Here is a 17,374-nt window from a genome sequence, read left to right on the forward strand (position 1 = left end):
ACATAATTTCTCTTTATAAGGCATTAGATAACAAACTCTCATATCCACCATGTACCTGAAAGGGAATAATAGGTAAAAATTTAAAACAGGAGCGTTATGAGTAGTAACAGAAGATGGAACTTAATGTGTGTGTGTAGGGGGTTTCAAGTTGCTCATCATGTTAGGGCAACCCCATTAATTTTATAGGGTTTTCTTAGGCAAAGAATCCTCAGAGGTAGTTTTGCCAGTTCCTTCCTCTCAAATACAGCCTCCATCACCTAGTATTCCCTCACAGTTTCCCATCCAGATACTAACCAGAGCTGACCCTGGTTAGCTTCCAGGATCAGACAGGTTCTGGTGCCTTTGGGGTATTTAAGCCCCTAACCTTATCTTACTAAATAAACCTCTAGAAGCCTCCTAACTCTGCTATGTATCTGACAATATAAGACAAACCTCATATATTGTGTACTGTTGATGTTCTGATTATGTTAAAAACATATACCTTAGGACAAAAAATGGAATAAAAACAATTCCTATATTTAAAATAATAACTTTAAGCTCTTTAAACTTTAGCAAATAAAAGCCTCTGTGTATACCTGTCTTGTATTTACTTTCTCATAAGCTGTATCAGTTTTACTGAAGTCAAGTGACTGCAGATTCACTGATTCCTTTGAAGCAGGACATTTATAACTTACAGATCCCCTCTTCTCAAACATCATACAAAAACAATTTCCCTTCTTTCACTGTTTGTTTTCTATAACATCACATTTATTCCCAAATAACCTCTCCTACGGCCAAAGTGTAAACAGCTCGGTTTAAGGCCACGATGTGAGCAGCTTTTAGTATGGTATAATCTGTTTACAGTTTGCCAGCATGTACCATTCCTAGCCTATTTTTTCTGCCTCCTTCAGTTTTTTGCATATTGCAGCTACCACAGGCTACTCTACTTCTTACCTGTGGACATTTTTTGTTTTGTTTAAATCTAAGCTCTATATGCTGAAATAAGCAAGACTGCAGCATGTAAGAAACAAATCCATCCCTCTTTGGTCTGCCCTTCTTTTACCTTTGCTGTTTGTTTCGTTTAATTAGTCGGGGATCTCAAATCCTAAACAAATCAGTGGGAAAGAAATTACCTCCCTGCTAGAATCTCTTTTAGCAGAGACTTACATGGAGACTTATGCTTCCAGCTTTTGTAAATTTTTGGTGATTGTTCAGAGAAAATTCTTCCAGCATCGCTTGCCTTAAAGAGGAAACACAGACAAAGGGATTTGTCAGTGGAGCAGCCTGTGGTTAGCAAAGACTTACAGATGAAGAAGAACCACTGAGAACAAGAGGGTAGTTCAGAAGTCAGCAAAACTGTTGTTAAAATGCCATTATCTGTGAAGACCGCGGGAAAAAAGGACCTCAGGTTGGCAGACATTGAACGATCAAGCAAATCAAGGTGAAGCATGAACCGTGTCTGCAGGATCTCTCAGCAACACTGTAAGTTCTCCTTATAAGCATTTTTGAAAATTATACAAATTAGTAATTATTCAGTCTGTAACAAACCACAGTAATTGTTGTAGCAAATTATGAAATCTGTATGGAGCATTAGTTACATTACACTGCAAAACTGATGCTGAAATAGGACAGGAACCTGACGGTAGTAATATTGAAAAAGCTCTATAAATAGAAACAAATCTAATTACCTTGGCTGGAAGCTTTTAATCAGTTTTTCAAAAACTAATGACAGAAAATAAATATGGAGATATAGATAGATATAGAGTTACACTATTTTATATAAAAAAATTGAATAAAGATTATTTTTTAAAAAAAGATATAGAGTTACACTGAGTTATATTGCCAAATACCAATGTAAAAATAAGGTTGATGGGAAATATCATTATGGTTGGGAAGCCAAGCTGTAAAATGAGGTGCTTGTACACTATATATGTTGTTTTGTTTTGCTTTCTGTAGCCTTGTATCATCATTTTACAGTCCGTAAATGAGTTTGGTCCTACAGCTAGATTCTTAGTGCAAGCTGTCACTGGATTGTATGTGAAACTGAGAATATTTTAATATACTGAATGTTAACTTTGTCTTGTGTTAAGAATGAAAAAGTCAACTAATCTCCCAAAAATCTTCTTTCCAGCTTTGCACCAATGAGGAATACAAGAATATATCATAAAAAACAGTTGCAATTTACATTTTTTGGGTATATCCTCACTGACTTCTGCATTTGTAGAAATGGATATGCTTTATGAAGAAAAGAGTTCTATGGATGAAACAGCAAACACCTTCCTACAACTGAACCAAAACAGAAAACTCTGCAGAAATATGTTGGCTTCTAAAGAGATTAACATGTCTAATGTGTATAATCTGACCTCATATGTTGAAGATGTAATGAATTGCTCTTGCGAGAAGAGTCTCTCTCCACTCAGCAACGCATCTGTTCATGAAAACAGTCCTCTTCAGGAGGAGAAAAACTGGCCTGCCTTGCTAACAGTTGTTGTGATGATTCTAACAATAGCTGGAAATATTCTTGTCATCATGGCTGTATCATTAGAGAAAAAGCTGCAGAATGCTACCAACTATTTCCTCATGTCACTTGCAATAGCTGACATGCTCTTGGGGTTTCTTGTCATGCCTGTATCAATGCTGACCATACTATATGGTGAGTACAGCAGCAGCCTGTTAAACAGTCTATGTACTTTGAGAAAACATAAGCGAATATAAACAAAAGTTAAAGCAGAAGTCTCTCGTGATTTATGTAAAGCGAGTCTTGCGAACTACAGCACTGCAAGGTAGAAATTGTACTTCTGCTCTAATAGGATTGCTCCAGTGATGGAACTACTTCTTTCAGTGGATTATGGAGGGTAAAATACCCCCTTCTCTGAAAACTGCCTTTCCTGGAGGACTGGAAAATGCTCTGGAGCAGGTTTGGTGGGTGCAAAGAGCTGCAAGGAGGAAGGAGAGTAGCAGGGAAGAAACTCCCATTATGTTAATGGTTAGCAAGCAGAGCAATGTTAAGTTTAATTTAATGTACATTATATGTGTCATGTATTTCTCAAGGGTAGCAATGCAAAGTCTATTATGTTTAACATTTGCATTATAAGAAGGCAACATTTGGAAAACCAGGTTCCTAAAATCTGCTCTAAAAATAGCTTGAATCAGGAATAGGAATTGTGCATGTACCACAGTTCCTACCACATCACTGATTGCAGTAATGTAGACTCAACTTGATTGACTCAGACTCAAGTTGGACTCAGATTGTCTCAATGACTTGACTTGGACATGATTTGCAATAAATTATAGAAAAGAACAGTTTATTCATGACAACCAAATACAGGTTATAGCCATCAAATTACAAAAATAATTAAAACCCTTTAAAACTTCCACAGTCAGTTCTATAACATATAGAGCAAAATGGCAATAAATTATAATAAATTATGCATTTATTTTGCAATCAACTATGTACTAACTTGGCTCACGAATTGTATATTTTTATCAACTGACTTGCTGGACTAACTTAATCCAGAAATGTTACTGAATGGGAAATGGTTTTGCTTCTTTAAAGTATGCTTTCATATCACTGCTTTTTGCCTACTGGTCATGTGATGGAAACAGCACTTTATGTGTTTTGTACAAGAAGACCCTGCTTCCTGTAGATCCCTGCCTCAGTTCCATTGCCTAACTCACTTGCTGTTACCCTGTGAAAAGTATGCCCCATCTTATGGTAGCGCATCTTGCCTGCTACTTCTAGGAAAAGCTTTAGAAGGCTCCTCCAATGTGCAACAGAGACAGGCTGCTGAGTAGACCTAATTTTTCTAAGATGCAATTTTGATAAATTGCCTATGATAATTTCATTTTTAACCTAACTTTGAGCACATCTTCTTGATTTTCTAGTTAACTACACCACTGCACACACACACACTCCACTACTACTCTCCTTTTTTTCTGTTACAGTTGGCTCCCAGACTTGAGACTAACTTGAAAGTATCTTGCAAGGACTTGAGTCTTGACTTGAGACTTGGAGTAAAAGACTTCAATTCATCACTGATTATTGTGCTGGCTAGAGCTTTGGACAGCTTCACTGTTCTCGCCCTTGGCCTATATCCCATTTTAGTCCTAACCAAAGTAGGAACCATGGAATCAATGGGAACGTGGCAAGTCAGCATTTGTGTCAATTTCATTCATAAAATGGCTCTACTCTAGTTGAAACTAACCATTGGATTTAGGTCTAGTAATTTTTGAGATATGTTATCTAAGACACATTTTTTATTTCTCCTAGGCTGTAATTCACAAACAATATTTATACGGGCTAGAAAGTATATAAAATTATTTTTTTAAACCCTACTATCCCCTTTTTGTCTCACACAGATATTTACTCATCCATACCATGTGTTTATAATGCCATGTATACATTTGTTATTTTAAGGCATAGGAGCCCCTTGGCAAATTACAGACATATGGGTGCAAAGGATTTGTGCTCTATACCTTGAAAGGAGGAGTGGGGTACCAAACTTCCATGAAATTCCTTGGAAGAACTGGATGAAATTTTGGAAGACAGTAGTTGTCCCTTCTATGGGGAAGAAGATCACCAAGTTTCAGATAAATACATTCAGGGAGATTTGTGCAGAATCAGTCTTTACAAATAAGAACTTAGAAAGAAAGAAAGAAAGAAAGAAAGAAAGAAAGAAAGAAATGTGTGTGTGTGTGTGTATAGTTATGTAAGTTGTTCTGAAAAGGGAGCACTGAGGTGGCTCCAACCAAGAAAGTCAAAAAGTTTCATTAGGATACATTCAGCAGGACAGATGCAATAGTTTATCAGGAAGGTGTGAGTGAGTGGACAGAGCGACTTGCTTCTGTTTCCTTCTTTACTGCTGCTGTGGCTTGGAGCAATTTGTATAAAAATGGCTGGCATCATAGATGTATCCCGAGGCTAGAAAGCTGTAGTGTTTCAGAAGGCTAGCTGCAAGGTGTAGGGAGTTAAGATGCTTGAAAAGCAGTTTAAGTCTTTTTAATTAGTGAAGTATGGTAGCATAGGAAGAATAGCTTAACTGTCTCATAGTTCCACCCTTGATGCATTCTAGTGTTCAGCCACATCAATCCATAAAGCAATTGCTGGAGAACACAACTGGGATTGCACTCATGTCTTTTGTGTGCTTCCTTGATCCTGATAGAGAGGCAGGGTAAAAATAAAGTTTTATTATTATTTATTATTATTCCTGGAGAAACCTGGCTGATCATCATGTGAAGAGAATGCTGGCCTAGGTGGAACTCTGATCCAGAAATGTTGCTCTTATGTTCTCATTATGTACTAGCTTAAGTGGATAAACAATATTGAAATGTTTTATAAGATACAAAAAGATGACATTAAAGATAGTGTGGGAAAGTCAGAAGCTAAGGGCATAATCTTTTTGTTTGTCACCCTAAGTGAGCATCTCAAGTAGATGTATGTCTACCAATTATTAATATTGTATGAATGTTATATAAAGGGCTGCAGTTGAATGTAAACACCTTAGAAGACCTTAGGAGTGGTGCCAACTATACTTAGTTCTCTCCGCACCAATGAATCGGGAGACTGAAGCATTGTATGAAGAAAATGAGCAAACAGCAGAGCGTCCATAACTAGTTTGCTTCCTTCCTCTCACATTTTGTTTTAAACAGCAGCAATGGGGAGAACTCTTTTTTCCTAATGACAAGCTTCTCAGTGTGTTCATGTGCTTACTGAAAATGAATAGATAAATATCTGTGTGGCTTTTATATAAGCATTACTACCAAAAAGTGTCAGCAGTCAGTTTGGAAATACCAGGGGAAAAAAACTATTTTCAAAAAGGAGGCAATGGCATCATTAGGGTTGGTGTCACCTGGTGTGGTAACTCATGGTGTCACCCTCCTCGACCTCCTCTGAAACCATAGCATACAGAATCCTTAGTACAGCTGGCCCTCCTTATCCAGGAATTTTTTATCCATGGATTCAAGCATCCACGGCTTGAAAACATTCCAAAAAAAGTATACATTTCAAATAGCCAACCTTGATATTCTATTTTATATAATGGAGGCCATTTAACTATGCAACTGTATTTAATGGGGCTTGAGCATCCACAGATTTTGTTATCCATGGGGGGCCCTGGAACCAAACCCCAGTGGATAACAAGGACCCACTGTAATGTTGTTGTTTTTTTGTACAAATGATAATCATTATTCGTAATTTCTGTATATAACTGAATGTAATGGTAATAGTTGTGCCATAAACACCAGCAAAATTAAAATTATAATTTTAAATTACAATATATTATGCACAGCCTAAATATCCTTAGGCACGATAGACACAGGTGCTCTGCGCCGGCCTAGGGCCAAAACTAGGGGTCGGTAGCATGCGCCAACTGCACGCTGCCGAGCCCTAGTACGTGTGGGGGCTGCCATGTTGCACGTGTCGGTGACATTGCAGCTGCACTGCATCCAAATGCAGTGCAGCTGCACCATGCCATCCTACGGTACTTGTGGCATTGCAGCTGTGCCACAAACTGGAGCTGCTTCTGTGTGTTCTTTTTTGCTGCGCAGCAGTACCGCACCATTTGGTTGCTGTGGTAATGTTGCGCAGCAAAGAGAGGCAGCTCCACCATAGTTTCATGGGGTTGAAGTGAAAAATTGGTAAAATATGTTGTTTTTAAAGAAAATGTTAATTTTTTTTAAATTTTAAATTAAAAATGTTTTAAAATTATATTTTAAAATGTAGGTTTCTTCTTTCTCCTCCCACTAAGCCTCATCCTACTGACACCATCTCTTCGGCATTTTAAAGAGACATAGGCAAACACCACAGCCCATTTCTGCCCAAAGGCAGATGTTTGAGGAGCAGTTGTCATCCTCTGGTTGTTACCTGATGCACTCTGCACCCCTGTATCCTCCTAGTGGTTTTTCCCCTTTTGGATATTGATTTTGTTTCTTTTTCAAAAACATTTTAGTTTAATTTTGCCACCTTCTACCCCTGGTTCAAATTCTCTCTATAAATGTGATTCTGGCTGTTATTGTCATTATTGTTGTTTTCTTTACAATTACAACCTCTCTCTGGAGGGCTTTTGCTTCATCTCATACATCTCCCCATCTCGTTCCAAGCTCTGCAAGGAGTTCTCCATGAATATGCTTGCTTCAGTTTCCCTTTCTGGTTCTGTGGTTGCTTGTAACATACTGGGTAGCGGAGGATAAGGAACAATCCCTAAAATAAATGCTATGCAATGTCATTTATTTAATGTCTATAAAAGTGGATGGCTTTCTTTAGTTTTGGTACACATATTCTAATATTTTGTTCTATATTGTTATTACAGAATGGATGTAAGGTCATTGGAAAGTCCCATATTTTTTAAAAAAATCTTTCAAGTTTACTTCCTTTCCCAGAGGGAAATAGTTGTATATATCAAATCTTCTGATGAAGTATAATCAAGTGGAAATGTGGCATTTAGTATAACATAATGCACGAAAATATGGCTATTTTATATTTATTTTATATAGCAGTTGTAAATAGACATTGCCATCTTAGATATTTATTATAGATCAAGCATATATTTAATTATCAACTAAATAGTGGTAAATATCCCATTTACCCCATCAAATATGACATATTTTTCATTCAATTCCTCTGCTTGGTTACAGGATATGTGTGGCCTCTGCCTAGAAACCTCTGTGCTGTGTGGATCTATTTAGATGTGCTTTTCTCCACTGCCTCCATTATGCATCTCTGTGCCATCTCTCTGGATCGCTACATTGCCATACGAAGCCCCATCCATCACAGCCGTTTTAATTCGAGAACAAAAGCTTTTACAAAAATCATTGCTGTTTGGACTATATCTGTAGGTGAGTAGAGCTCTAGTTTCTTAGGTGCCACATAATGAGTGAGTTCTAGTTACAGGAGGATATATACATAGGGTTGCCATAACCTGGCTGCAACCGGGATTTTCCCGGTTTTGGCGGCACCATCCCCCTCCCGTCCTGGGTGCCGCCAAAAACCGGGACAACCCTGGTTGCAGCCGGGTTGCCATGGCCCGCAGGGCCTTGCTGCCCTCCTCCTCCTCCACCGTGCATGGCTGCGCAGAGGAGGCGGATGAAGAGGAGGGCAACGAGGCTGGGGCAGAGGAGGCGAAGGTAGAGGCGGGGCCTCCCTGTGCAGCTGCACCACCTTCCCCCACCTCCCCGTGCAGCCGCGCCACCCACCTCCACCCCCTCTGCCCCAGGCCGCGCGGCCACATGGAGAAGGCGGAGCCTCCTGCGCTTCTCCCGCCTCCCCACGCCACCCACCTCCTCCTCCTCCGCTCCAGGCTGCGCGGCCGCGTGGAGGAGGCGAAGCTGGAGGCGGTGCGCCTCCTGCGCGGGACCGCGCCACCCTCCCCACCTCCTGCGCGCAACCGCGCCACCCACCTCCTCCTCCTCTGCCCCCTCCGCCCCAGGCCGCGCAGCAAATGGAAGAGGAGGAGGAGGAGATGAGTGAGTGAGTGAGTGAGTGGCCAGAGGCCTCAAGGTGTTTTTATTTTTGGGGGGGTGCTTTTAATGCTAACAAGTCTCCCTTGTTTTGACAATGATATTGTGGTGATGATGATGATGATATGAGTCAGCTTGAGAGGCATGCAGGCGCTGTTTCAGAAGCCGAGAGAGTGTCACCTTCCAAAGTGTGTTTTGGGTGCTTTTAATGCTCACAAGTCTCCCTTGTTTTGACAGTGATAGTGTGGTGGTGGTGGTGGTGGAGGTGATGATGATGATGATATAAGTCAGCTTGAGAGGCATGCAAGCACTGTTTCTGAAGCCAAGAGAGTGTGACTTTCCAAAGTGCCTTTTCTGTGTGTTTTTGGTTCTTTAATGGTGATATTGATATCAGAAAGCCTCTGAGGCAAGGCCAATGTAAATTGCTGTGATTTTTACAAACCCATGCGCAGTGAAGAAAAACCAAAGTCCCTTGACCAAGTACACACTTCTGAGAAGTACACTTGGTCCAAGAACGGTGAAACCACCTTGACATGTTCAATATGCATAGCCATGTTAAACCTTGCTAAGTGTTAAACCTAAGGGGTTTGGTTATGGAATAAGCCTCTGAAATATGCAAGAGGCCATGTTAAGTAAAGCCATGTGAAAAGCCCAAATGTGCTGTTGTGTGTGTTTTGGAATGGGGGGGTGTTTTGCCAGAAAGGGAAGTCCATTTCTGCCATCTGTCTAGAAATAATGCCCAAATGTCCTCCATTTTGATCATGCCTAAGAAACATGAATTTATATTAACGTTTTTTAAAAAGCACCAAAAAATTCTTGCGTGTCCTCCATTTTTATAAAAAATGTGTCCTACATTTGAAAATGTTGTCCTACATTTGTCCTACATTTGTCCTACATTTGTCCCGGTTTGGAGGTCCTGACTTATGGCAACCCTATATATACAAGTGGGTAGGTCTGACTGCATTTCTACCTGTCTGTAGGTCAAGCATACTGCTCCAGAGAGTAATCTGTGTACTAATGACTCCTTTTACTGTTTGTTTATGTTTACTACATTCATAGCCCGCCTTTTCACATACACAAAAAGTCTCAAGGCAGCTAACTAACACGATGAAACAATCTGGGACAAATCAACCATTAGAATAATTGTATTAATCAAAATCATTTGCAGAGCCAAATTGCAAAGCTACATCTTTACACCCTTCCTAACACCAGTGAGAGTGGGGTTTACACGTAATATTGGAGGTGGGGGGACTTTCCTGAAAATCTTAATAAGTGTACAGGTTCACAAGACAAGCAGACAGGCCCCAAACAATTCAGGATGGGGAATGGGCTAATCCCAGGTGTTTGGGGGCCCATTTTCCTCCCTTGGAATCATCCATGGCGTGAATCATCACACCAAGCCCAAGATATGAAACCGGAAAAGGCCATTAGTCTACTTTGTTTTGTAATTCCAGCAGTGGGTGGTAAAACAAGGCATGAGGGGGTTATCCTTTATTTTAAAAAGATAAGAAACATCAAGAAGCAACATTAAAGAGTGGGATGACAGAGGATTAATCAGGACCATCACTGCCAAATTGGGACAGTTGAAGGGCATGTGATATTGGGTAAACCCAGTCCAGTCTTGGTCATAATCCCAGAGCTGGGTGTTTCTGCTATGAACTGACATTTTTTACCAGATATTTTCCAAATTGTTTCCTGGTTGTTTTTGAATTTTAATGTATTGTTTGTATTGTTCTACCATTTGCATTGTATTGGATTTTTTGTTATTATCAATCACTTTGATTTTTTTTAAATGAAAAGCGATTTTAAAATGCTTTCGAATAAAATAACCCAGCAGTTTTGGTCTGGATAAACTCTGCTCTGTGTAAGCTAGGAGATCTACCAGATCCACATTGTTGGCATTTTCAAAATACAATTTTCCTGGCTCCAGCAGGCAAAGTCTATCTTTGTCGATCAAAACATGCCTTCATGGTGCCTGCTGTCTAGTACTGAAACACTTCAACTACAGCTTATGGCTCCTGTTGCCTGGTAGTCAAACAATCAAAATATGCCTATCTGTTTCCCATCATCTAGTAGTAAAGTATACAGTTAAAATGCATACTCTATGTGTGGTTTGTTTCATCCATGGGATGCAGATGTTAGGCTTGTGTGAGCATAGACTGTCACTCTCTTCCCGTAGAAAGAGGGCACTTTTTTTAGAGGTCAAAGAAGGAAAGATTTTCTTGCAACAATCCTTATTCCCAGAAGTGTTGCATTTGGGCTCACCACTTTGGGAATATACCCAACTTTTCTGGTTCCTTTTACCAGCAGAGATCTCACTGTCTTCTGTGCTGAACCTTCAACCTCCAAAGGAGGGAGGGGGAAAAAAGGTGTAAAACTGGTAAACTCCCTGCCCTTAAGACTAATGTTGGGAGACAAAAGGTACTGAAATGTTAGCATCCCCACAGCAGAACTGGCACAGTGTGGGTTGATCCTGAATCAGTGGGAAGGGAAATATATCTTTGGACCAAAGGGCTCCCACCCCGCCTCAATTGCACAGCTGGACTGCCTAATGCAAGAGTGAAAAGAGACCCTTTACTGTGTAAGCAAATAGGTTTTATAGCCACAGTACATACCACCATAAAGCGCCGGTTCTAGGTTTAGGGACTGTGCGGCAACCACACGGTCCCTAACCCTAGAATGTACAGACAGTGTAACAATGGCAGCGTCTTGTGTACACAGGCGCCACCATTGTTATGTAAGTGCTGCGCGGCATCCACACGTTGCCACACAGCACTTACATAATGAGTGCACCAGTGGTGCACTTATTACGCTGCTCCTGCAGCTTAAAAAGAACCCACTTTTCTTGGGTTCTTTTTCTTCCACAGGGAAGCTGCACGGTTTGGCAGCTGTGGCTTCCCTCTGCAGGAAAAAAGGCACTGGCACGCCACCCTTTTTGGGCGGTCTGTCCCAGGCCATAGTCATACAAAAATAACAGAACAGCAATTTTAATCATGCATGCCCCAACAGCACAATATACAGTAAGCCTTTCAGCTCAGTTAGGCTTACTACAGCTTTATTTTTGATCTGTTCCACTTGAAGTGTTATTTGGATCAGGTTTTAGTTTTAGTTTTCTAAATGGCTTAAGCAGATTAAAAAGCCATGACTCTCAGGGGTAAACACTGTATACAGCAACAGAATAGTAATGAAACAAGAATGACAACAAGTGTTTCAAAGAGCAAATGGTTGAGCCAGCCCCAGTCAGGCTAGATAGCGACTGCCTTTCCATCTTTGTTTATAAGCTTTGCCTTCACACACCCAACAAATGTCATACACAGTTGATCGGGAATCCCACTTCTTGTTGCAATGCAGTGAAGTTGATTCTCAGTTAGACCGTCCCTTAATTCTGAGAGGCTTAGCATTGCCACAAAGGCTCACATTCTATTTCCCCCAAACAAAGGAAAACTTGGTCTGGAATGATAGTTCAAGTACAATACGGTATAAATACAACCAGGAATTTGGTGTCAGACAAGTTATGAAAATGAGTAAAATGATCCACTACTCTGCAAGATACATGAACAGAAATCCAATTCTTAGAGCCAGCAAGAGAGTCCCATCGAATTAGTGGGGACTTGGTAACTCAATATTTATAAAAGTTCCATTGATTCAATAGGTCTAGTCTTGTTGGTACCAACAATTGCCCTTTGAAAAAAGCAAACTGGAAAAAAAATTAAACAATGTAGTGACATCTTTGTCCTACATTTCTTTTCTTCTCTCTTCAAAATGAAAGAGATGTCATTATATTGTATAAGAACAGCCTTTCTCTTAAAACAAAAATATACCATGGGAAGTGAATGATAGTCTTGCAAGCCTATTCCCCACAGATGAATCCAGCAGACTACAAAGGCTATGAAGAAAGGTGGTTTCCTGCAAACCAATGTTTCTGGGATTTTTAAAAGAAAACAAACAAGCAAGTAGACACCACCAAGAAGAAAAACTGTGCACAATTGTAAAAGTGCTCTTCATGTTGGTTGTACAAGAATATTCTGCCATATTTTTTTGTAGCGTTATTGTATATCAGGCACTAATGCAGCCCTCCATACAATGCTGGTGGACTATAGCTCCCAGCAGGCTGCGGTGAGGACTCCTTGGAGTTGCAGTCCTACAACTTCAGTCCATCTGTAGGGCCACATGATTTCCACCCACATATTGTTAAAATCTGAATGAGAACACTTATAAAAATTATTCTTTAAGCACAAATGACAAATGTCACTTGGCCAAATACAACACAGCTTAAACTTCTAAAGTGTGGTATTCCAATGAAACAGGGATGTCCATTTGTTGCTTAAGAAACTCACACCTCCTACTCCTCTCAGTATACCAATGTTGCTATTCTGTATGACAGAGCAACTAGTCTGGACCAAGGGTTTAACAAGTGCCTTCTTGTTTTCCATTTAGGCATAACATTTATTTATGGTTGTTGCTTATGGGAGCACAGGAGTATCATTTTGAAAGGTAAATTAAATACATATTGCATTCTCATTACCATTTGCTTGGGTGAATAACAGAAAACTTAATGGAAGGCAAAAGGTTTCCACCTAGGCTCCCCATAAATACAAGGATCTGTATTCACTTTTCTTAAATAAATAAAATCTTCTCAGTTGCTTAAGGAGGAAGGCAGATACATATGATTTTGGATCATTGTGGAAAGGAAACATGTCACAGAAAAGCTGCATACTTCAAAGAAAATGTCCCTTGTCCTCCACAGTGATGACTGAGCCCCAGTTCCAGGAATGTTATCAGAGTACTGCAGAGACATGTTAAAAATATAACAACTATACTTAGTTTTCCTCTTCCTTTTTGTTCCCAATTTCTAGGCATTTCAATGCCAGTTCCAGTGTTTGGACTACGTGATGATTCTAAAGTTTTCAAGAACGGAAGCTGCCTCCTTGTGGATGAGAAATTTGTCTTAATTGGCTCTTTTGTGGCCTTCTTTATCCCACTGGTTATTATGTTAATCACCTACTTTTTAACCATAAAATCTCTCCAAAAAGAAGCCACGTTATGCCTGAATGACCTTCATTCCAGAACCAAATTTTCTTCATTCAGTTTCTTCCCCCAAAGTTCTCTTACTTCAAACAAGTTTTTCCAGCGCTCTCTAAGCAAAGAGCTAGGAGTCTCTGGCAGGAGGACAATGCAATCAATTAATAATGAACAGAAAGCATCCAAAGTACTTGGAATTGTCTTCTTCTTGTTCGTTGTGATGTGGTGTCCATTTTTCATCACCAATGTGATGACAGTCATTTGCAAGGAGGCATGCAATAAAAATGTAATTGAGGGGCTGCTTAACATTTTTGTCTGGATTGGGTACCTCTCTTCAGCTGTCAATCCACTTGTATATACGCTGTTCAATAAAACCTATCGAACTGCTTTCTCAAGATATATCCAATGTCACTACAGGGAGGAAAAGAAACCCTTGCAAATGTTCTTAGTAAACACTATCCCTACCATAGCATACAATTCAAGCCAACTTCAGTTAGCTCACGAGAAGCATCTAAAAAAAGAATCAGAATTGGTGGCCAAGGACATCTCTCCAGTGAACACTGGAAGATATAATTTGGATCGAACTTTAAAGAGCGATGCCAGTAAAGTGAGCGAAAAGGTTAGTTGCTTGTGACTGTGTGAACCTATTCACAGCTACCATGGCAACTGTTGGATGTTCCTGGAGACATTTCCACCTAAGCTTTTGCAACTTAGCAAGAAGAGCTCAGCATCCTCAGTATAACCACAAATCAATCCTGTCCTGCTGTCTAGAGAAATCTGAATTTAGACACTATGATATATGCCTATGTGGTGGTGGTGGATGCATGAATCATATGCTTCAGGTATCAAACAGACTTGGTGGGTCTATTATCTTGAATAATCATCCTGAAAAATAATTTTCAACAGAATATATGATCTCCTGTAATTGCACAAATTTTGAAAAAGTCCTTTGGCTTTTTAAAATGTAAATATGTGAATCACCCATGAAATCTGCATGTAGGGTATCAGTCTGTGAGGAAGCATCAGAGATGAAACAAAGAGAGAAGACATTCTGAAGATCTCTCTCTACCTCTGTTGCTCCTCCAAAGATACACAGTTAGTAGAGCAAGCACGCATGCACATTTCTCCAATTTCAATGTTATTTTCTCTGTGTTCTTCTACTTTTACTAGTCATTTTCCAAATAAAGTTGTGTAAATTTGTATATCTTTGGAATCACATGCTGCTTTTTGCTGTGTATAAGTATTACAGAGATTTTATAGTATTATGCATGACTGAAAAATCCAAACATTTCAAAATATGAATCTACAATATCATTTACTCAGAACTGCAGAACCAAAAACTTCATGAGTTGGCACACTGGAAGATATTTGGGAAACAGCAGGAGATATTGGAAAATTGGGATGCTCTCATTGATTTTGGTATCAGTTGTTATAACTAGTTTAGTTTGTTCCACCCTTCAGTCTTTGGCAGAAGCAAATATCACCAATTTGCTTTTTTATAGAAGGCATCTTTAGTAGAAAGCATCTTTCCCTCTGGAACGCTGTATAGAGAGGGTGGACCTTGAACAAGCCAAGGAAGACACTTACATTCAAATATTACAATTGGGATATTACAGTTCCCAAGATAAGCATGGCCATGCCGGATGTTTGTCATTCGCAAGAGGGACCATTTTATTGATTACAGTAAAGGTTTTATAACTCCAGATCAGTATGAGTTCATGGGAGTTAGCCACACATGAGCAAAAACAAGTTGATTGACCATCAACATGGATACAAACATCATTCTGCTCAGTATAGGTCTGCAGTCAAGAAATGTTGCCCTCTAGGAACAATGAGGGCCTGTAAAACAAGCTTTTGTGATGACCAGCTAGGAGTCATTTACAATATTTTGGTATAGCGGATTCCTTCTTACTGCTGTCTTCACTGCTGTTGTCTTGAAAATTATGCTAAAGAAGCTCTGGAAAAGAGGGCAGGGTGGCAAGCTGCTTTTAATATGGCGTTACCATTGCTCTGATTATTGTTATTAGTTCCGAGGGTCTTCTCTAAACAAATCTACCCAAGGTAGGTCTTAATTGTTTGGTTACCTATCCAGGATCCTGAATTTCTATCATAGATTAGCATGGGGAGAAAGACCTTTTGAATTCAGTTCTTCCTCTACTCTTCACTGGTAGACCTAATTTATCCCTGTAGCAGGGGCATCACAAGGTGGTGCAGAGTGTGCGCAGTGCACCAGGTGAAAGCCCAGTGGAGCAGTTGCTCATCATCTATCTTAACCCCTCATCACCCCCGCCCCCACTACCAATGTCTGTAAAAGGAGAGATATGCCCCCATTGCAGAGCAATGCCCAACTTTCCCTTTCCTCCCAGAAAGGGAGGGCAGGGCAGTCCACTGACTCACCTGCCCACCCAGATGCCTGGGTCTTTCCAGGTCTGGGTGGGCAGGTGAGGCAGAGAGAGGGAAAGTAGGCAGGGCTGTCTGCTGCCTTCCTTGCCCACTTGCCCGCCTGCCCAGGTCCTCCCAGGTCTAGCCAGGCAGGTGGTCAGGTGAGGCAGAGGGAGGGAAGGGGGGCATGGCCGTCCAATGCCTCACCTATCCAACCATCCAGGTCCTTCTGGGTCTGGGCAGATGAGGCAGAGGGGAGGTAGGGCTGATGACTTGCCTACCTGCCCATCCAAGTCATTCTGTGCCAGGCCAGGTGGACAGACAAGGCAGAGAGTGGGAAGGGGGGCAAGACTGTCTGCTGCCTCACCCACCTTTCTGTCCAGCACTTCCCAGAAGGCATCCGGCTCCATCCTAGCTTCTGAGGGAGAGAGGGGGTGGGCCAATCCCATCAGGCCTCCCCAAAGGAACTGAGCCCTTCCCAAAAGGCTTCCAGCTCCATCCTGGCCTCTGAGGGAGAGAGGGAGTGGGCCAATCGCATGAGGCCTCCCCAAAGGAACTGAGGCCTTCCCAGAAGGCATCTGGCTCCATCCTCCACTCCCTTCTCCTTTTGTGTCATGTCTTCTTAGATTGTAAGCCTGAGGGCAGGGAACCGTCTAATTAAAAGTTTGTATGTACAGTGCTGTTAGGGTTGCCATTAGCCAGGACCTCCAAAACGGGACAAATGTAGGACAAAATATTCAAATGTAGGACCTTTTTTTTGGGGGGGGGTCCTACATTTGAAAAAGAGCCTCGCTGAGGGGAGGATTCCTTCTCCGCTTGGGCTCCGTTCACGAAGCCCAAGAGGAGAAGGAATCTGCTCCCTTTCCCAGCCTCTGTGGAGGCTTGGCCTTCACAGAGGCCAGGAAAGAGGGAGCAAAGCCAGGCCGCCTCCCTCGGCGGAGGCCAAGCAGGGAACGGGCCTCGCTCATGCGAGGCTCCTTTCCCTGCCTGGCGTCTGTCGCAGGGGGGGGTGTCCCGTGCGGACCCGCCCCAAACCGGGAAAGTCCCACCCCCAGGCGGGATATGGCATCCCTAAGTGCTGTGTAAATTTACACCACTATATAAATAAAGCTTAATAATAATAATAATAACAGCTCAGGTACTTCTGGGTCTGGACAGGTAAGGCAGAGAGAGGGTAGACAGCTGTCCACCGCCTCACCCAAATATTTATCAAACTGGTTCTGGGCAGGCAAGGATAATGGACATCAGGGGTAGCGCCATCTGCTGCTAGTGTCACTGCCACTGCCACCCCACACCAGGTGACACCAAATCCTAATGATGATGCTGCTGCCCTGTGGCACTTGCAATATCAATGAAAATATTAGTCCTGGTCTAGTTCTGCCACATGAGAACAGCCACAGAACAGTTCTGGAGGAGATGTGTTTTCAGGGTTCAGGGAACTGTTCCCCAGGATTAGTTCCACCAACTATCACACCAAGCTGGCTCCCACCTCTTCAGGATGCTGACCTGCATCACACCTCCCAAATAAGAATGAAGG

At 41.4% G+C, this 17,374-nt stretch overlaps 1 protein-coding gene across 1 annotated transcript; it reads left to right on the forward strand.

Moving 5' to 3' along the window:
• The first annotated feature begins 1,426 nt into the window (after positions 1 to 1,426).
• On the forward strand, positions 1,427 to 14,564 carry LOC149313397 (5-hydroxytryptamine receptor 2A-like). The gene is made up of 4 exons (XM_089523194.1): positions 1,427 to 1,461; positions 2,111 to 2,632; positions 7,612 to 7,812; positions 13,290 to 14,564. The coding sequence occupies exons 2-4, from the start codon at positions 2,206 to 2,208 to the stop codon at positions 14,087 to 14,089; spliced, it is 1,428 nt and encodes a 475-aa protein (XP_089379320.1). The 5' UTR covers positions 1,427 to 1,461; positions 2,111 to 2,205; the 3' UTR covers positions 14,090 to 14,564.
• Positions 14,565 to 17,374: the final 2,810 nt, after the last annotated feature.

Source organism: Sceloporus occidentalis, unplaced genomic scaffold (genome assembly GCF_023333645.1).
Source record: "Sceloporus occidentalis isolate IW3139 unplaced genomic scaffold, rSceOcc1.0.p SCAF_4, whole genome shotgun sequence".
Lineage (NCBI taxonomy): Eukaryota > Metazoa > Chordata > Lepidosauria > Squamata > Phrynosomatidae > Sceloporus > Sceloporus occidentalis.

Bases quoted from the DNA above. Each gene is read 5' to 3' on its own strand.
- LOC149313397 (XM_089523194.1), top strand. From the start codon at position 2,206: ATGGATATGCTTTATGAAGAAAAGAGTTCTATGGATGAAACAGCAAAC. The intron at 2,633-7,611 runs GTGAGTACAGCA...GCTTGGTTACAG, and splicing joins AATGCTGACCATACTATATG to GATATGTGTGGCCTCTGCCT. The intron at 7,813-13,289 runs GTGAGTAGAGCT...CCCAATTTCTAG, and splicing joins TGTTTGGACTATATCTGTAG to GCATTTCAATGCCAGTTCCA.